General features: G+C 43.2%; 1 protein-coding gene across 1 annotated transcript in view; it reads right to left on the bottom strand.

The window, feature by feature from the left end:
* Positions 1–21951, bottom strand: part of LOC134350727 (glycogen phosphorylase, brain form) — a 103053-nt gene that overhangs the window by 16511 nt on the left and 64591 nt on the right. Inside the window, exons 9-12 of the mRNA XM_063056337.1 lie at positions 21060–21152; positions 16670–16816; positions 12529–12692; positions 4443–4557 (exon numbers count right to left, since the gene is read on the bottom strand). Coding sequence (XP_062912407.1) covers positions 4443–4557; positions 12529–12692; positions 16670–16816; positions 21060–21152 — 519 coding nt within the window. The remainder of the gene's footprint in view (positions 1–4442; positions 4558–12528; positions 12693–16669; positions 16817–21059; positions 21153–21951) is intronic.

Genomic DNA, 21951 nt, shown 5'->3' with positions numbered 1-21951 from the left:
AAGATGTCAAAGGAAGTGAAAAGAGGGCACAGAGTTATAGAGTACTAAAGTACAAAAACAGGCCCTTTGGGCCATCTAGTCCATGCCAAACCGTTATTCTGCAAAGTCCCATCGACCAGTTCCTGGATCACAGCCCTCCATACCCCTCCCAATTATGTACTTATTCAAACTTCTCTTAAATGAAGAAATTGAACCTGCATCTACCACCTCAACTGGCAGCTTGTTCCACTCACACCATCCCATAAATGAAAAAGTTCCCACTCAGGTACCCCTTAAAAATTTCACCTTTCAGGCTTAACCCATGACCTCTAATGAGTCTAGTTCTAGTCTCACCCAACCTCAGTGGAAGTGAGCCTGCTTGCATTAACCCCATCTATATCCCTGATAATTGTGTAGACCTCTATCAAATCCCCCCTCATTCTCCTATGCTCCACAGAATAAAGTTCTAGCCTATTCTGTTATAATCCAAGAAGTGGCTGCACTGAAAGGGGTGGCCACAGAGAAATTTTAGAACCAAGATGAAAATGTTAAAATTGAGTGGTTGTTTAATAAGGAGCTGTTACAAACCACAATGAAATGTGGTGGCGTGACAAGGGTTAATAGTTTTTAAACAGTGCAAAGCGACAGAAAAGCTGCTTGGTAAAGGGGTCCGATTTCAAAGTTCAAAACAAATTTTATTATCACACTACATACATGTCACCATATTCATTTTATCTGAGATTCATTTTCTTGTGGGCATACTCACTAATCCAAAGAATAGTAACCACAACAGAATCAGTGAAAGACTGCCCAACTAAGGTGTTCAGCTAGAGTGTAAAACACAACAAACTGTGCAAATACAAAAAGATGAAATAATATTAATAAATAAATAAGCAATAAATATCGAGAAAATTAGATGAAATCAAGTCCATTGGTTGTGGAATCAGTTGAGTGTTGAGGTGAGTGAAGTTATCCACGCTGGTTCAGGAGCCTGACGGTTGAAGGGTAACAACTGTTTCTGAACCTGGTGGTGTGGGACGTAAGGCTCATGTGCCTCCTTCCAGACGGTAAAGGTGAGAGAAGAGAGCATGGCCTGAATGGTGGGAGGCCTTGATAATATTTTTGAGTCCTTTAACTCCAGACAGGACAGGACATTTCCTCTAAAATGTAGGAGAATGAGGAGTGGTCTTGCAGAGGTGCATTATAATCATGAGCAGCATAATATTTTTCCCCAGAGTTGAGGCCTCGGTTTAAGGTGAGAGGGGAAAGATTTAATAGAAACTTGAGGGTAGAGTATGGTATTTGTATGGAATGAGCTTCCAAAAAAAGCAGTCATGGCAGTTAGCATAACTTTGAAAAGACAGTTGGACAAGTATATGGATAGGAAGGATTTCAATAAATTTGGGCCAAATGGCACTAGATTGGATGGGCATCTTGGTTAGCATGAATCAGTTGGGCTGAAGGGTCTGTGTCTGGAATTAATGACCCTCACTAGAGCTGTTTTGGCAAAACCTGCAAGGTAAATGAACAAGGGCTGAGACCTGCCATTAGTAACAGAATCTAAGCCTGGGAACATACCCTGCATAGAAAACTGTAATAGGTGTGATAACAAGTTGCTCATCTTCCTGAGCATTAGGAGGACAAGGGGGGTGATCTAACAGATGTTTAAAATCAGTAAAGGATGTCACATAATAGATACACTGAGGATATCTTCTCAGTTAGAGATCCTTGAAAATGTGTGATGGGGGAAAGCTTGACATTTGATCTAGCACTTCAGAATCAAATCAGTGCAGGCTCCTCTCCCCCCTCCCCCCAAAAAAACAGGTTGATATTACATTAGGATAACAAGAAGCAGATCAGCCAATGATCAACATACACTGAGTTAAGATTCGATGAGTTGTGCATTTGGAGATGCTTTTCTGCACACCACTGTTGTAACATATGGTTATTTGAGTTACTGTCACCTTGAAACAGGCTGGACATTCTCCTCTGACCTCTCTCATTAACAAGGCAGTTTCGCCCACAGAACTAGAACATAGAAAACCTACAGCAGAATACAGGCCCTTCGACCCACAATGCTGTGCTGAACATGTACTTACATTAGAAATTACATAGGGTTACCCATAGCTCTCTACTTTACTAAGCTCCATGTACCTATCCAGAAGCCTCTTAAAAGACCCTATCATTTCCACCTCCACCACCATCGCTGGCAGCCCATTCCATGCACTCACCACTCTCTGCTTAAAAAAACTTAGCCCAGACATCTCCTCTGTACCTACTTCCAAGCACCGTAAAACTGTGTTCTCTCATGTTAGCCACTTCAGCCCTGGGAAAAAGCCTCTGACTATCCACATGATCAAGGCCTCTCATCATCTTATACACCTCTATCAGGTCACCTCTCATCCTTCGTTGCTCCAAGAAGAAAAGGCCAAGTTTGCTCAACCTATTCTCATAAGGTATGCTCCCCAATCCAGGCAACATCCTTGTAGATCTCCTTTGCACCTTTTCTTTGGCTTCCACATCCTTCCTATAGTGAGGTGACCAGAACTGAGCACAGTACTCCAAGTGGGGTCTGACCAGGGTCCTATATAGCTGCAACATTACCTCTCGGCTCCTAAACTCAATCCCACGATTGACGAAGGCCAATGCACTGTATGCCTTCTTAACCACAGAGTCAACCTGCGCAGCTGCTTCGAGCGTCCTATGGACTTGGACCCCAAGATCCCTCTGATCCTCCACACTGCTAGGAGTCTTATCATTAATACTATATTCTGCCATCATATTTGACCTACCGAAATAAACCACCTCACACTTATCTGAGCAACACACATCAAAGTTGCTGGTGAACGCAGCAGGCCAGGCAGTATCTCTAGGAAGAGGTACAGTCGACGTTTTGGGCCGAGACCCTTTGTCAGGACTAACTGAAGAAAGAGTTAGTAAGAGATTTGAAAGTGGGAGGCGGAGGGGGAGATCCAAAATGATGCGAGAAGACGGGGGGGGGGAGGGATGGAGCCAAGAGCTGGACAGGTGATTGGCAAAAGGGATATGAGAGGATCATGGGACAGGAAGTCCGGGGAGAAAGACGGGGTGGGGGGGAACCCAGAGGATGGGCAAGGGGTATAGTCAGAGGGATAAAGGGAGAAAAAGGAGAGAGAGAGAAAGAATGTGTGTATAAAAATAAATAACCGATGGGGTACAAGGGGGAGGTGGGGCATTAGCGGAAGTTAGAGAAGTCGATGTTCATGCCATCAGGTTGGAGGCTACCCAGACGGAATATAAGGTGTGTTCCTCCATCCTGAGTGTGGCTTCATCTTTACAGTAGAGGAGGCCGTGGATAGACATGTCAGAATGGGAATGGGATGTGGAATTAAAATGTGTGGCCACTGGGAGAGCCTGCTTTCTCTGGCAAAAGCCTCCAACCTGATGGCATGAACATTGACTTCTCTAACTTCCACTAATGCCCCACCTCCTCCTCATACCCTATCCGTTATTTATTTTTATACACACTTTCTTTCTCTCACTCTCCTTTTTCTCCCTCTGTCCCTCTGACTATACCTCTTGCCCATCCTCTGGGTCCATCCCCCCCCTTGTCCTTCTCCCTGGACCTCCTGTCCCATGATCTTCTCATATCCCCTTTGCCAATCACCTATCCAGCTCTTGGCTCCATCCCTCCCCTTCCTGTCTTCTCCTATCATTTTGGATCTCCCCCTCCCCACCCACTTTCAAATCTCTTACTAACTCTTCCTTTGGTTAGTCCTGACAAAGGGTCTCGGCCCGAAACATTGACTGTACCTCTTCCTAGAGATGCTGCCTGGCCTGCTGCGTTCACCAGCAACTTTGATGTGTGTTGCTTGAATTTCCAGCATCTGCACAATTCCTGTTGTTCACACTTATCTGGGTTGAACTCAGAAACTGCTGCTTTCTGAATGATTTTGTTTCTCATACCATTCTCTGTAAACTCCAGAGAATTTTCAGCCATTTTCATGATTGTTGTGCATGAAAATCCCAGGAGATCAGCAGTTTCTGAGATATTCAAACCACCCTGTCTGGCACCAACAGTCATTCCACAGTCAGAATCACTTACATCACATTTCTTCCCCATTCCGATGTTTGGTTTGAACAACAGCTGAAGTACTTGACCATGTCTGCATATTTTTATGCATTGAATTGCTGCCAAATGATTTGCTGATTATCTGCATTACCGAGCTGGTGTACAGGTGTACCTAATAAGGTGACCATTGTGTGTACTTGGGTCAACTACTGTGCAAGCACATCATGTTCTTTCAGGGGAATGCACTGTTGCTAAACTGAAAATCTAAAATAAAAATAGAAAATTCTGGAAATACTTAACAGGTCATGGAGAATCTATGGGGAAGGAGGGATGTTAATATTTCATGATCATGTCCTTTCATCAGCTCCCAATTGCTAAAACCTATAATGGGTATTCAGCAGAAGTCCCTCACCTCGGCAATGATGTCTGCAAGACCTGGGTTACATAACAGTAGCCAACGTCTTGGAGTGATCCCGTTCGTCTTATTCTGGAACTTTGCTGGCTCAACTTCATAGAAATCCTTAAAACTGGAAAAGAAGGAAAGAACAGACTAAAACCAGCTTTTCTGATTTTGCGCTGATAGGTAGAGGGGCAGGAAGGTAGAACAGGAATGCGCTTTGATGTAAGCAATGGATAAACATGGACCGAGAGCCCGTCAGCCCAGTGAGCAGTACTGAATCCCATTTACCCTTCTGATTCACTGCTACAATGACACCAGGGGGTACAGACTCACACCTCTTTACAGCAGAGCCGACGAGGAATTTCTTTAGCCAGAGAGTGGTGAATTTGTGCAATTCATTTCCAAAGTTGGCAGTGGAGGCCAAGTCATTGGGTATATTTGAAGTGTAAGTTGATAGGCTCTTGATTAATCAGGGCGTCAAAGGTTATGGAGAGAAGACAGGAGAATAAAATTGAGCGGGATAATAAACCAGCCGTGATAGAATGGTGGAGCAGATCAATGGGCTGACTGGCCTTATGGCCAGGATGGTGACAGTAATTGGACAATAGCATTTCTACATCCACTGAAAAGCTATAATCGTTTCGGTGTGGTGTTTTAAACATAAGTAAATGATTATTTCATCCACAACCAGGCATATGTAAACAATTCCCAATTTACGTAACCACATAACTTGTAAACCACATTGTTATTTTGTAAATGCTTCAAATATTATATCTTATTTATATTACAAACTTCCTCAACTACCTTGTAATTGTTTTGAATTAACAACTAAACACTGAATCTAAGCCAACTGCTTTGCATTACCTAGTTCCCCTGTGTTAGCATTCCATGGGTGAGTGATTAAGTTTGTGTCACAAGTTAGCAATGACTGTAGAACGTGGTGTCATTCTACACGATCTGTCCAAACTGCATTACAATGGGACACACCAGAGGGTCTTACAATTTTTTTTAACTTTAAAATTTTCATATTTAACAAGCACATTGGCTTCATACAAGTAAATGTGATGATCACCTTGAACATAAAATCTTAATTTATAACCTTGGTTGTTTATCTCAAGCTGAAGGATAATACTCTTTAGCTATGGTAAAAGTTTACCAACAAGTGACACTTTAAATAAGCATACCCATTCAAACAAATATTATCTCTAAACTCAATATAATCCTAAACCACCTAATGTTAGTGTTATTCCTCCCCTCCACCTACATTCAAATGGAATTCTGTATCATTGCAAGCCTGGCCTTCTCCTATCCTTCCCTAGTCCTCTTGAACCATTGCTGCCCCTGTGCTAACTGAGGAACAAGATCAGGAGGCAGATTTTTTGAAAGGTGAAAAAAATTACTGGGTTGTTGTCACAGGCGAGTTCACCTCCCTGCAGATTGATTGGCATCTCCTTTGTGCAAGAAGTTTAGATGAGGCAGAATTTGTTCAGTGTGTCCAGGAAGGATTCCTGACACAATATGTAGACAGGCCGACTAGGGGAGAGGCCACATTGGATCTCGTGCTCAGCAACGAACCTGGTCAGGTGTCAGACCTTACAGTGGGCGAGTATTTTGGAGACAGTGACCATAACTCCCTACCTTAGACATGGCCTTGGACAGAGATAGGAGCAGGTATGGGTAAGTATTTAATTGGGAGAGGGAAAATTATGATGCTATTAGGCAGGGACTAGGGAGGGCAAATTGGGAACAGATGTATCCAGGGAAATGCATAACAGAAATGTAGACATTGTTTAGGGAGTACTTGCATGGAGTTCTGGATAGCTTTGTCCCATTGAGGCAAGGAAGGGATGGAAGGGTGCAGGAACCATGGTTGACAAGAGATCTGGAACATTTAGTCAAGAAGAAGAGGAAATAAGAAGCATAATTAAAGTTCAGGACGCAAGGATCAGACAGGGCTCTAGAAAGATACAAGGTGACTCAGAAGGAACTTAAGAATGGACTTGAGAGCGAGAAGGGGACATGAGAAGGCCTTGGCGAATAGTGATTAAGGAAAACCCCCTCGGTGTGCTACATGTACATGAAGTACAAGAGGATGACCAGAGTGAGGGCAAGACTGATCAGGGATGAACAGGTACTGTGCCTGGAGTTGGAGGAGGTAGGGAAGGTCCTTAATGAATACTTTGCTTTAGTATTCACAAGTGAGAGGGACCTTGATGATTCTGACAACAACATTAAACAGACTGATATGCTAGTACACGTTAACGTTAAGAAAGAGGATGTTCTGTATCTTTTAGACCAAAAGATATTGGAGCAGAATTAGGCCATTTGACCCATCGAGTCTGCTCCACCATTTCATTGTGACTGGTCCATTTCTCCCCTCAGGCCCAATCTCCTGCCTTCTCCCTGAAACCCTTCATGCCCTGACCAATCAAAAATCTATCAACCTCTGCCTTAAATAAACAAAGACTTGGCCTCCACAGCTGCCTGTGGCAACAAATTCTGCAGATTCACCACTCTCTGGCTAAAGAAATTCCTCCTCATGTTTCTAAAAGGACACCCCTCTATTTTGAGGCTGTGTCCTCTGGTCTTAGACAATCCTACCACAGGAAACATCCACTCTATCAAGGTCTTTCTCCATTCGATAATTTCAATTAGGTCACCCCTCATTCTTCTAAATTCTAGTGAATTCAGGCCCAGAGCCATCAAACACTTCATATGACAGGCCTTTAAAACCTGGAATAATTTTTGTGAACCTCCTTTGAACCCTCTCCAGTTTCAGCACATCCTTTCTAAGAGGCACAAAATTGCTCACAATACTCCAAATAAGGCCTCACTAGTGCTTTATAAAGTCTCAACGTTACATCCTTGCTTTTATATTCTAGTCCTCTTGAAATGAATGCTAACATTGCATTTGCCTTCCTCACCACAGACTCAACCTGCAAATTAACCTTTAGGGAATCCTGCACAAGAACACCCAAGGCCCTTTGCACCTCAGTTTTTGTATTTTCCCTTAATTTAGAAAATAGTCATTTCATTTTTTCCTCCCAAAGTGAAAGAGCATACATTTCCTGACACTGTATTCCATCTGCCACTTTTTTGCCCATTCTCCTATTCTGTCGAAGTCCTTCTGTAGTCTCCCTGCTTCCTCAAGACTACCTGACTCTCCATCTATCTTTGTATCATCTGCAAACTTTGCAACAAAGCCATCAATTCCATCATCCAAATCATTGACATATAACATAAAAAGAATCCATCCCAAAGCATAGTCTGATTGGGGATCACAAACATGGTTTTGTGAGGGGCAGGTCATGTCTCATGAGACTGAATGAATTTTTTTCAGGATGTGACAAAACACATTGATGAAGGTAGAGCAATGGATGTAGTGTATATGGATTTTAGCAAAGCATTTGATGAGGTTCCCCATGGTAGGCTCATTCAGAAAATCAGGAGGCATGGGATCCAGGGGAACTTAGTTGTGTTGATTCTGAATTGGCTTGCCCATAGAGGCCAAGGAGTGGTTCTGCTTGAGGGCAATGACATGTTCTAGGATGGCTACTCTTTGTGATGTTTATAAATTACTTGGATGAGGAATTAAAAGAGTGGATCTGTAAGTCTGCAGATGGACGTTGGTGACATTGTGGATAATGCAGAGGTTGTCGAGGGTTACAACAGGACATTGACAGAATGCCAAGCTGTGATGAGAAGTGGCAGATAGAGTTTAACCCAGAAAATTGTGTAATGATTCATTTTGGAAAGTCAGATTTGAAGGAAGATTACAGGGTTAATGGCAGGATTCTTAGCAGTGTGGAAGGATAGAGAGATCTTGGGGTCTATGTCCACAGATCCCTCAAAGTTGCCACACACGTTGATAGGGTTGTAAAGGCAGCATATAGCATGTTGACCTTTATTATTCAAGAGCCACCAAGTAATGTCACAGCCCCATAAAGCCCTGGATAGACCTCATTTAGAGTATTGTGTTCAGTTCTGGTTGCCTCATTATGGCAAGGATGTGAAAGCTTTAGAGAGGGTGCAGAGGATGCTGCCTGGATTAAAGAACATGTCTCGTGAGGATACTTTGAGTGAGCTCAGGCTTTTCTCTCTGGAGTGAAAGAGGATGCGAGGTGACTTCATAGACTTGTACAAGATATGATAAGAGGCATAGATAGAGTGGATTGCCAGAGACTTTGTCCCCATCCAAGGGTGCATAATTTTAAGGTGACCGGAGGAAAGTATAGATAGGAAATCTGATTTTAACACAGAGAGTGGTGGCTACATTGAGCACACCACCGGGGTGGTGATAGAGGCAGATACATTAGGGGCATTTAACAGACTGTTAGATAGCCACATGGATGATTTAAAAAAACAGAGGGCTATGGGGGATGGAAGGGATAGATTGATATGTCCTGACGAAGGGTCTCGGCCTGAAACGTCGACTGCACCTCTTCCTACAGATGCTGCTTGGCCTGCTGCGTTCACCAGCAACTTTGATGTATGTTGATTGATATCAGAGTAGGTTAAAAGATTGGCCTGTATTGTACTGTACTGCTGGCACAGTGAGCGGTCATTATATGGAATCTGCTGCCAGAGGAACTAGTTGAGGCAGATACAGTGACAATATTTAAACGGCAGACAGCTACATGAATAGGGAAGGTTTAGACCAGGGGTTCCCAACCATATTTTAATGCCGAGGACCAATACAAGGTGTCCATGGAGCCCAGATTGGGAACCCCTGGTTTACGGGGATATAGACAGAAAAGCCAAATGGGATGAGGTCAGCTGGGTATTTTGTTCAGCATGGATGAGTTGGGCTAAAGGACCTGCATTACTCTACAACTCTAGGACTAATAGGACACAGAAAACTATCCAAAGAATGGGATTGCTCAGTGAGGCAGCATAGATTTCTTGATGATTTGACTTCTTACATCATTAAAAAAAGTGAAATGAACCACCAGGGTATTTTTAAACAGCCTTTACTGAAATCTCAGCAGGTCAGGTCGGCAGCATCTATGGAGAGATGAGCAGTCAACATCTCAGCCCAAAACACTCCAACAGCCAGTAGTGATGAAGTTTTCAGCACAAAACATCAATTCTTCTTCGATTGATGCTGCCTGACCTACCGAGTTATCCAGCATTTTTTCTGCTTTGCTCTGGATTTTCAGCATCTGCAGAATCCCTGTGTTTATTTTACTGATATCTGTTTTTTTTTTACCTTAAACATCATTTTTCTCAACAGCTCTTGCCAGTTTAATTTTAATATCACACAAAACAATTTAAGTGTTTATGCTTCTTTAAAATCATTCTCCAATTTGGCTAAAGTTTACAGGCAACATTATCAATTTTTACAGCTTAAAAAAAAAGACAATGCAACAAAGGACACTTATTGCAACAGCAGCAAGAAATGAATACGTCAAACACAAAAAACAGTCACCCTGCATAAACGGAAAAGGTGACATTTAAAAGAGACATTCACGAGACTTTTGAACTAAAACAGTTTAAATGCTTTGCCTCAATTTACAAATGATAGCCTACTTTGAGTCAAAACAAATGAATACTTTTCCCAGGTATAAAAAGCTCAGAAAAACAGCTTCCATCATCATTAAGGACCCCCACCACCCAGGACATACCCCCTCCTCATTGTTATAATCAAGAATGAGCTGCAGAAGTCTGAAGGCACACACTCGGCAACTCAAGAACTACTGCTTCCTCTCTGCCAGGAATCCTAAATTGACATTAAACCCATGAACACTACTTCACTTTTTTTAAAAAATTTCATTTTTTTGTGCTACTTATCATAATTTAACACACATACATTTACTGTAATTCAGTTTTTTAAAAAATTTATCATGTACTCCACTGTACTGCTGCTGTAAATTTAACAAATTTCATGACATAGGCTGGTGATATTAAACCTGATTCTGATTCTTTACAGACATCCCACCCTGCAAAAAACTCATGTCAGGGAGGTAGCATCCCTGCCCCCTGCAACCCTATATCCCCACCCCCCGGTCGACCTCCAAGGGTGTATGTAATACTTTGTTTAGTGATTTTGTCTACTCTATAAACCAAGTTGGGTATATGTGACATTAAGATATGTACTTATATTATCATGTTTATTCTATTACAACTTTAAGCAAGTCTACAGGGAGTTTGGCCTCATCACGTAGGACATCAATAGAGTAGCTCCTTAGCAGCTAGCCAGCTAGTTTAAATAACGTTAGCTATGCTAATGAACGAATGACACCTATTAAGCTCACCTCAACATGTCTTTTACATTTTAACCCACCATGGGCAATAGAAAAGTCATTGTTGCAAACAGTGCAGCCAGCAACACTGTCATTATTTTTGAGGTCGACTCTAAAGCCCGCCCACAGAGAAAACTTAGGTAGATAGGTCTACTTAGCAAGAAGAGAGACCAATCAGGGTGCTCACTCTCACTCTCAAAAAAATCGATTTCTGGGATATTGTATATAATTTCCGGGCATCAGGGAGCCGCTGTCAATACACGGGAGTCTCCCGGAACTTCAGAGAGAGGTGGATGTCTGTCTTTAACACACAAGGAGCTTTTCATCTCTCTGGGCCTGAGGAGCGATTTCTTCAGCCACAAGGTGGTGAATCCATGGAATTTGTTGCCATTGGGTGTAATTATGGCAAGAGATTGATAGCTTCTTGATTGATGAGGTTAAGGGGAGAATGGGGTTGAGATATATATATTAAGCAGCAGGAGGAGAGAGAGCACTGCGCGTGCACAGCCCTCCGGTGAAAAATGATATTGTATCCATTAAACAGGGGCCGTGGACAATTCTGATTTGATGGAGACTGACGTGAAAGCACAGAGGAACATCTGGAAAAATTTCTGAAACGCTCGTTCGCTGCTGTCACTACTGCGTGGTCGGGAATCTTTCAGAAGGAAGGCCTCAAAATTTGCCTGCTATTGGCAACCGAGATGGAGGTCGAATCGTTCGGATAGAGATGGCGCTCGGTACTCGGTGTTGGAGAGCTAATCAGAGCTCGAAGTTTTCAGATGACTCAAGAGTCGGACCGTGGTCGGGTATGGCAGGGAGAGTTTTTCTTCCTTCTCCCATCTGTGTGAGATGTGAGACATTTAAGAGACTTTGAACTTTTACTGTGCTCATGGACTTCTTCATCAAGTTATGGTATTGTTGCACTGTTGTAACTATATGTTATAATTACGTGGTTTTGTTAGTTTTTTTTCAGTCTTGGTCTGTCCTGTGTTTTGTGATATCACACCGGAGGAAATATTGTATCATTTCTTAATGCATGCATTACTAAATGACAATAAAAGAGGACTGTGTGTCTTCATAATCTAAAAAAATCAGCCAAGGTGGAATGGTGAAACAGCCTCGATGTGCCAAATAGCCTAATTCTGTTCCAACATACTGTGGTCTGATTTTAAAAAATGATTCAGATCAATACGAGTTGCCATAAGGTGAGACAGTGAAACAGTAGAGAAGGAAGAGGGGAAAAAGGGCTCCGATGATCACTCTACCCAATCAGGCCTACAAATCCTGCTGACTACAGAAGCTGTTCTTCACCCTCGATCATGTTTTGAATAATCAGTTGAATAAAAATAAAATCATTTTAAAATAGCCCGTGGACTGATAGCTCTAACTTTATGGGTGAGGGGAATACAAAGAGGTGGGAGAAGGGTTAAATTATGGAGGCAGGTTTTATAGCACATACATGAAAACGTTGTGGTTGAGAAACAGTCTATTCACGTTGGCTTCCTATCAAGCCATCATTTCAATCACATTCCTCCTTTCTTTTCCCAAAACCTGTAAATTAGGTTTCCGAAGATGAGATAGATACCGGATAAGCATGAGATGCTTTTTAAAAAAAATGCAGTGGAGGGTAGCTTTGGTCCTGAACTCAGTAATGACACAACTGGCCAGAGCGACTGATCTTTTTCAGTTCTCTCACCACTCAGACATGTCTGGCCACTCTTGGCCTGTGGGCTTCGCTAGATCTCCTCACTGACTGACATCCCTTTTGTAAAATGACTGCTGCCACCACCCAACATTAATGCAATGTCTTAATCCTAGATTTACACAAGGATCGTTCTTTCTTTGCTCCCACTTACACTGTGCTCTTCACAATTTCCGAGTGAATTTGTGCAACGCCGTTAACTGCATGGGACCCAACAACGCTTAGGTGTGCCATGTTGATCCTCTTGGGATCTCCCTCCTCGATCAGCGACATGCGTTTCAGACGGTCCATGTCACCAGGATACCGAGCAGCAATGTTCTAGAAGAAGAAGAGGGCAATTGGGTTAGCCAAACCTGTCAACAAGGCTCCATTAGTATTGTCTCACATCTGAATGGGGGGAATACAGTAAACATTTCGGGCCAAGACCCTGGGGACATTTCAGCAGGGTCTCAGCCTGAAATGTCAACTGCACTCTTTCCATGCCTGGCCTGTTGAGTTCCTCCAGCATTTTGTGTTTGTTGTTTTTGCTTATGGTGCTATATATGTACTTTGATAACAAATTTACTTTCAACTTTGAACTTAATGAGATCATTTTAGTAAAACAACCACAACCCCATGTGATGTGACATGAATTTGATCAAGATAACAAATATGACTTGGTTGAACTTAGATAATTAGGAGCTATCATTCCACAGTTACAAGTCCCACTGGCTATCTAGAGGGAAGAACCATTCTTTAAGCCTAAGAAGCTTTGAACGGAAATGTTTGAAACACTACAGAGCAGCATGCAAGAGTCTCCATGTAAAAGGAATGATTTTATGTAATGTTGAATCTTAACCTCTCTGTAACAGAGATAGTATTGACTGAAACTTTGTTGTTCCAACCACTACTGATCCTGTTACTTGATACAAGCAGGCAACTCTGAAGCGAGTGTGAAATCTAATCTGGTAAAGCTCCCTGAATTGATACAATGGTTTATTCCTTCCTCTGTTTTAGGGGAAATCAGAGCTATTCAACCCTCAATCTCTTTCTTTAAATACAAAGGGAATGGAGAAGTAGGGCTAATGTTAACCTTTGACTTGGGTTTGATCAGTTTTGTCACAATACTTACTTGGTGATAATATCTATGGGACAAGACTTTGAATGAGATAGTGTGGTTGCCTTTGGATGGAGATATGCAACAAAGGCCAGGCAGTGTCAGTGACACCTCAAACAATAACATGAGCAAGAACAAGAACAAAATACCAGCAAAATACAAGAGAAAGAAGACTACAAGAGAAAGAAACTAAATCTTGCATTCTCCTGAATACAGAATACTAAGGGGTATTCAAACCTGGAGTTCAGGGTCCCATAATCAACTAGTCCGGGGGTCGATACCAAAAATCAAAGCCAAGGCCTGGAGACTAAAAACTGGAGACCAGTCCTGGAGTTGAAGGACTGTCCACATGTATGGATGAGGGAGGAAGGAAGAGGTTTTGTTTTGCTACATGTATTCAGTGCAACATGATGCGCATGTTATGTTGGCTCGGGAATGCGTGGTGACACTTGCGTACGGCCCCCAGCACATTCTTGGGTTGTGTCGCTTGTTAATGCAAAAGCAATGCATTTCACTGTGCTTCCAGGTTCAGGTGATAAATCAATCTGAATCTGATGTGGGTGGTCTAGTCAGGCAATCTAGATGATCAAAGGGTTTCATTCTAAGTTATCAAAGAGAAAATCTTTTCTCTAGAATTAAGGAGGCAAGAGAAAATTAGAGCCAGACTTTTTAAAATGGGGAAAAGTCAGAGATTCTCTTACTTTTCTACAAATAAAAAGCTGGGCCCTTCTCCCCAAAGACAGAGCTGATCAATCAGAGGGGTAACTAAAGAGACAGTGATAAGCAAACTAGAGGGCCTGAAGGTAGATAAGTCCCCTGGTCCTGATGGGATGCGTCCCAGGGTGCTGAGGGAATTGGCGGAGGTTATAGTAGACACGTTGGTAATCATTTATCAAAACTCTCTAGACTTTGGGCAGGTCCCAGTGGATTGGAAGACAGCAAATGTCACGTCACTTTTTTAAAAAAAGATGTAGGCAAAAGACGGGCAACTATAGGCCAGTTAGCTTAACATCTGTAGTCGGGAAAATGCTTGAAGCTGTCATTAAGGAAGAAATAGTGAAACATTTAGAAATGAGTGGTTCCATTAAACAGACAACAGCATGGATTCAGAAAGGGCAGGTCCTGTTTGACAAACTTACTGGAGTTCCTTGAGGACATAATGAGCGCAGCGGATAGAGGGGAACAGGTGGATGTCGTACACTTGGATCTCCAGAAGGCGTTCGATAAGGTGCCGCACAAGAGACTTATAAATAAGATACGGATGCATGGAGTCAGAGGAAGTGTATTGGCATGAATAGTGGATTTGTTAACCGATAGAAGGCAGAGAGTTGGTATAAGTGGGTGTTTCTCCGGTTGGCAGTCAGTGGTGAGTGGGGTGTCGCAGGGGTCGGTGCTGGGCCAGCAGCTGTTTACCATTTACATTGATGATTTGGAAGAGGGGACCGAGTGTAGCATAGCAAAATTTGCTGATGACAGTAAACTGAGTGGAAAAGCAAATTGTACAGGGGATGTAGAGAGTCTGCAGAGGGATATAGGTGGGTTAAGTGAGTGGGTCAAGCTCTGGCAGATGGAATACAACGTTGGTAAGTGTGAGATCATCTACTTTGGAAGGGATAATAGAAGAGAAGATTATTATTTAATTGGTGAAAGATTCCAGCAGGGACTTGGGAGTGCTTGTTCATGAATGGCAAGAAGTTGGTTTGCAGGTACCACAGGTTATTAAGGCGGCAAACGGAATGTTGGCCTTCATTACTAGAGGGATTGAATTCAAGAGCAGGGAGGTCATGCTGCAACTATACAGGGTACTGGCGAGGCTGCACCTGGACTACTGTGTGTAGTTCTAGTCTCCATACTTGAGGAAGGATATACTGGCTTTGGAGGTAGTGGAGAGGTGGTTCACCAGGTTGATTGCAGGGATGAAGGGGTTAACCTATGAGGAGAGATTGAGTTGCCTGGGACTATATTCTCTGGAATTCAGAACAATGAGAGGGGATCTTATAGAAACATACAAAATTTTGAAAGGAATAGATAAGATAGAAGTAGGAAAGTTGTTTCCATTGGTAGGTGAGATTTCTTCTTTGGTTGTCCATCGAAATCCGATGACAACGTCCACTCCTTTAACGGTGAGATCTTTGAAGACTATACAGTCCTATCCTGGACCCACAAGCTCTATTGCAGGTGGGACATGTATATGTGGTAGTGGTGGCAACCATGGCTGGCTTTCTCCTGGCTCTCTTCTGCTGTCTTTTGGTTGTTCTGTCCATCTCCAGAATACAAGATTTAGCATGGAGATGAGGAGAAACTGTTTTTCACAGAGAGTGCTGAATCTGGAATTCTCTGCCCAGGGAAGCAGCTGAGTAGGGTTGTCAACTTTCTCACTCCCAAATAAGGGACAAAAGTAGCAGTCAAATACGGGACACTTGTGCTTACCCCGGGAAAGACTATCATGACCATGAAGCCTTGCGTGGGCACCTGTGTGCACATGCGTGACATGCGCATGCGTGTACGTGCCGATTTTTTCCTACAAATTAGTATTGGCGATTCTGTTCAGTGAAACTACACTGTACATACATTATTTCTACTTTATATAGGCTGTGTATTTAGCATATTATTCCTGCTTTTACTATACGTTAGTGTTATTTTAGGTTTTATGTGTTATTTAGTATGATTTGGTAGGTTATTTTTTGGGTCTGGGAACGCTCAAAAATTTTTCCCATATAAATTAATGGTAATTGCTTCTTCGCTTTATGCCATTTCGACACAAAAGGTTTCATAGGAACACTCTGCCTTAGCGGGGGAAATATGGGACAAGGGCGGTCCCATATGGGACAAACAAATTTAGCCCAGTATACAGGATGTCCCAGCTAATAGGGGACAGTTAGCAACCCTACAGTTGAGGTTTCTTCACTAAATATATTTAAGATACTGTTAGATAGGTTTTCACATAGTAGGGGAATTAAGAATTTTGGGGAAAAGGCAGGTAGATGGAGCTGAGTTTACAGACAGAGCAGCCATGATCTTATTGAATGACGGGGCAAGCTCGATGGGCCGGATGGCCTACTCCTGCTCCTATTTCTTATGTTCTTACGTAACGATGAGGGTTTAGTAAGCCGGAGAAGTAAAGAAGGAATGGAAAACTCAAGAGAGGCAAAAGAATTGAGAGAGAGGAACGCAGCAAAATGGTTCTAATAGTTCTTACGTCTAAGTGGCGCTGGTTGATTTCATAGATGAGTTGCAGGTGCCTTGGGAGAAGTCGCTCAAACATCTGCACTGGCCAGCGTTCCAGAGCCTCGGGCAGCACCGTGTGGTTGGTATAAGCACAGGTCCGGACCGTTATATCCCAAGCCTGGCAAGAAGAAGAATGACAGTATGAATAACGCGGGATGTAGTATGGTGGGGAAGCATGGTCAAGAGGGATGGAGCTTGGTCTGCACGCATCAGCTAGGATGGAGGGCTGTCTGACTGATAAATAAATAAAGTCGCAGGTTAGGACAGGCAAGCTTTAAGAGCCTTCTCAACTGAAGACTGGTTTACAAACAATTACAATTCCACTTCCACTGCCAATTCAATGAAGCAGCTTCTCTGACAGTGAGCGACACCAACTCAGCCTACACAGAGCATGACAAAGCTGCTGAGCCTCAGCCATCACAAATAAAAACAGGAATGAAGGATGTGTGGATGAGGAGCATGGAATCCTTCCAGTTCAGTCACACTGAAGATTTGACTGGCTGCTTTAATTATTCAAATCACCTTAGCTGATCTGATGAAGTTGAAGCAGTAGACACAAAATGCTGGAGAAACTCAGCAGATCAGCCAGTATCTTTTATTTAGAGATACAGCGCAATAACAGGCCCTACCAACCCAATGAGCTCACCACCCGATTATACCCAATGTGACCAATTAACCTATTAACAATTAACCACTTACACCCAATGTAACCAATTAACCAATTACACCCAACATGACTGATTAACCTATTAACCACCCAATGTGACCAATTAACCTATTAACAAATAACCAATTACACCCAATGTGACTGATTAAGCTATTAATCTGTACATCTTTGGAACACGGGAGGAAACCCACAAGGTCACAGGGAGAACGTACAAACTCCTTGCAGACAGTGACAGGAATTGAACCCAGGTCATTGGAGCTGTAATAGAGTTAGATTAACCACTACACTACCGTGCCACACTTCATCAGGACTGCCCGAAACAGTGACTGTTCATTTTCCTCCATAGATTTTGCCTGACCGACTGAGTTCCTCCAGCATTGTGTGTGTGTTGCTCTGGACTCCCAGCACCTGCGGAATCTCTTGTCCCTCTGATAAGTTTAATCCAATTGGAGAGCACACAACGCTGATGCAGTTTGCAGCACTATCACAGTGGTGTGTAGGCCAGACCACAAAGACAGGTTCACTCCCCCAGAGAACAGTGAATCTGCTGTGCTTTACTGGCTCACTATCAAGCTGCACAAGACAATAGTGCCTTTGGTATGGGTGTCTGCCCTAAGCACAGATAAACTTGTGTTTTAAGATTCCAGCACAGAACTGTAATGAGAACTCACCAAAACATTTGCTCAGCGCTTTTGGATTAGGTTCAAAGATAGACCTGACCACTTTACTAGAACAATCTATTCATCCAAATCTTGGACAGCCTGGTCAAAGAACTAAATCTTGCCCCTTTCTTTTCCCAATTTAAATCACTTCACTTCTTTCACATCCCCTCCTGGTGGTGCTGCCATATTCTCAGACTTGCAACTCTACCGCTCAGTTATTCCACTGTCATCACTTTAGCAATTCCTTTCAGCTTCCGATTGACCTGCACTCTTCACACCATCCCATCGTTCTGTGCTCACTGTGTTGAGGGGTGCATTTCATTGTTGCCATGTTACTGTGTACTCTGAGTACACAGTAACCAGAATCCAGGAACAAGGAACTTCATTGCAAGCTGGTGTATGACAATAAACTAATCTGGTCTGATACAACTTCATGGCCTTCCTAGTGAATCAAGGTTCTGGTCACTGTAGGAAAGGTTCACTGACATCCTGTCCATTCTGTGGCCGGGAGGAGTCAGTGTACCACGTGTTCACAGAACGTGAGAGGTTGTAGCCCTCCTTTGAGTTTCTCAAGGGGCTGCTGCTGAGGTCCTGGCTGCACTTTAGTCCCGCGCTCCTCATATATGGGGAGTGAAGTTCGGAAGGGGACAGGGCGTGAGGAGGATCTCCTGGTGGGCTTGCTCCTGGACCTGGCCATGATGGCCATTCACGGGTCAAGGAGGCGGAAAGTGGAGGGCACTACCCGGGCAAACTGCCTACATCTTTACCAAGGATACATTCATGCCCGGCTGTCCTTGGAGAGTGAGCACGCGGTCATGACAGATACATTGGGGGACTTCTGGGAGTAGTGGGCTCCCCCCCCACCCCCAAGTACTGACTGTTTTATAGACGGTGGTAACCATATTTTATTCTGAGTATACTTACTGCCTTGTAAATATTAATGTCTGTACCTTGTGTATATGTGTTGTAAATAAACTTTTATAGTTCTGTTAAAAAAGGAGTTGAATGTGATTCCCCCCTGGTATAAGCTAAAATAAAATGGAAGTCTGTAAGACAAAATGGTGTTAGCCTGGAGTGGGATTGTTTTGAAAAAGTTAAATGAGAGTTAAGGTACAAATCTACAGCCTTGAGAGTAGATAATGATGAATACATGTTTATCTGGAGAAGGTGAGGTCATGGTGTAGGTGCAGGTACCAAATGGTGCCTTATCATGGGAAAGTACTGAGGTAAGGGTTATTTTAAGAGCTTTGAAGTGATGAAGGATATAAATATTCAAAGTACATTTATTCTTCCTTCTGCCCGCAGTCACAAAGTAAAGAAACACCATGGAACCTGTTCAAGAAAACATCAAACACCCGAAGCATAAAAAAGAACTAATTGCGCAAACGCTAGAAGTGAGTGAACAACACATAGAATATCAAACCCGGAGCACAGTAGTATTCAGTTTATTTCAGCTCAGTGTCTTGCCGCTAGCCCACTGCAGGCCACAGGGCAAAGCACTGTTTGCTGAGCAGCTCAGACCGCATTGACTGCCCTGATCAAACCGCTCAAAAATAGCAATATTAAAAAAAGACCCAGAATCCAGGAACACATGCAACACGGACCGCAAAGTCCCCCAAAACGAGTCCTCAGCCTCTCCAATCAATCCTTGCTATCTGAACAGCAGCCAGTGAGAGGGAGAATGGTCAAACACAGGAAGATGGTACTGAACACCTTCCCATCCTCTGTTCTCGCCCTTGTTGACTCCAATCTCGCTCAGTGCCTCATCGGAGAAAAGCAATGAAGTCAATCATGGCGAGTGCGAGGGCGGGAGGGGGAATGAGTGCACGTAAGGGTTGGAGACGGAGTGAGGGTGAGGGTGAGGACCTGAATGAAAGTTTGTGGCCCCCTTGGACATTCTGCAGATGAGCTCATTTAATGGATGATAGCTATTACTCTGTTTTCTGTACTGCTACTTTATTAACCGTTGATCTTCATTTTGTATTGCATGTTTCATATAACTCTAATGAAGTGATTTCTTGTGCTTCAACATACGTACAGTAACCCCTTTGTTTGTGAATAATACATGAATGCCCCTTGCTGAATCAAGTTCAATTGTCATCCAACTAGACACATTTATACCACTAAGTGAAACAGCGTTCCTCTGAGGCGAAGGTGTAGAACACAGTAAGTACCATTACACAAAACACATATAGTTACAATTGCACATTGTTGCTGTTGTTTCCTTCCACACCTTGTGGTGTATTGGGTGGCAACTTCGCTGCCCCTTTAGCATTTTCCTCTGTTATTTACGAGGCCGAGCTGCTAGCTCAACACTCAATCCAGCACGGATGGAAACCATGCAAGGACCCAGCCTGATTCGAACCCAGGACCACTCAGATCGAAGTCCAGTGCAAATACCACCACACTATTTTCTGGTTAAACAATGGCACATACAGTCACAAAAAATATTATTAGCTCAAGTCCCAGAGTTTCTTAGCCTGAAGATTGATGGTGCATGGGATGTTGTTCTTTAGCCATGTTTCCGTAAGAACAAGTACGCAGCAGTTTCTCATCTTGTGCTGGTTCAGTAGACGAACATGGAATAAATTTTAAAATATTTTTGTTACAGCATTCTTACTCATGGTTGGGCGCCACAGTAGCATAGGGGTTATCATAATAGACAATAACGCTGTTACAGAGCCCATGACCCAAGTTCAATTCTGCTGCTGTCAGCAAAGAGCTTGTACATTCTCCCGGTGAACACCTGGGTTACCTCCAGCTGCTCCGGTTTCCCCCCAGTCAAGAGACGTATGGGTTAGTATGTAAATTGGTTACATGGGTGTAATTGGATGGTGCAGGCCCATTGGGCCTGAAGGACCAGAGACTGAGCTGCATCTCTGAATTAATAAAATATAAACATCCCATTGTCTGACAAAATGAAAGATTTTGATGACGTTTCTGTGAGGTTCCTTTGTACATTTTGTGAAAGACACTGCATAAAGTGCCTGGGATTTAATGTCAAGTGGAAAAAAGATTTGTCATAACCATACCTTGTCCCAGTCCAACTTCTCCACATCCACGAAGATTCTCATCAGCTCAGGAATAGCAAGCGCAGGGTGGGTGTCATTGAGCTGAATGGCCACCTGTGAATAAAGCAACATCAATGTCAGCTCTCATTTCATTCAACTGAACAGACACTCAGTGGCCACTTTATTAGGTACACCTGCCCGTTAATGCAAATATCAAATTGCCCAATCATATGGCAGCAACACAAGTGCATAAAAGCATGCAGACATGGTTAAGAGGTTCAGTTGCTGTTCAGGCCAAACATCAGAATGGGGAAGAAGTATGATATAAATGTCTTTGACCAAGGAAAAACTGTTGGTGCCAGACAGGGCGGCTTGAGCAGCTCAGAAAATGCTGATCTCTTGGGATTTTCACACATATTCTCCAGAGCAGCGGTCCCCAAACACCGGGCCGCGAGGAAACGATATGATTTGGCGATAGGAGTCAGCTGCACCTTTCCTCATTCCCTGTCACGCACTGTTGAGCTTGAACGCACACGAGGTCATTACCCACGCATCATCCATGTCAGCACGGGAAGAAGATCAACTCCTTGAGCTTGCAAATGATGGCAGGCTGAAAAGTATGTTTGACATAACATCTCTGCCGGCATTCTGGATCAAAGTCAAGGCTAAATATCCTGAGATAGCCACGAAAGCACTGAAAACGTTGCTTCCATTTCCGACGTATCTCTGCAATGAATGCAACGAAAACTAAATTGCAGAATAGACTGGACATAAGGAACCCCCTTCGAGTATCGCTGTCTCCCATCACCCCTCGATGGCACCATCTTGTTGCAGGGAAACAAGCCCAGGACTCCCACTGATTCAGCGATATTGGTGTGTTGCAATGATTTTATATGTTCATACGGGGAAAATA

This window comes from Mobula hypostoma, chromosome 8, assembly GCF_963921235.1.
Source record: "Mobula hypostoma chromosome 8, sMobHyp1.1, whole genome shotgun sequence".
Lineage (NCBI taxonomy): Eukaryota > Metazoa > Chordata > Chondrichthyes > Myliobatiformes > Myliobatidae > Mobula > Mobula hypostoma.
The sequence above is the reverse complement of the archived record's forward strand: the minus strand, read 5'-3'. Positions and strand labels throughout refer to the sequence as shown.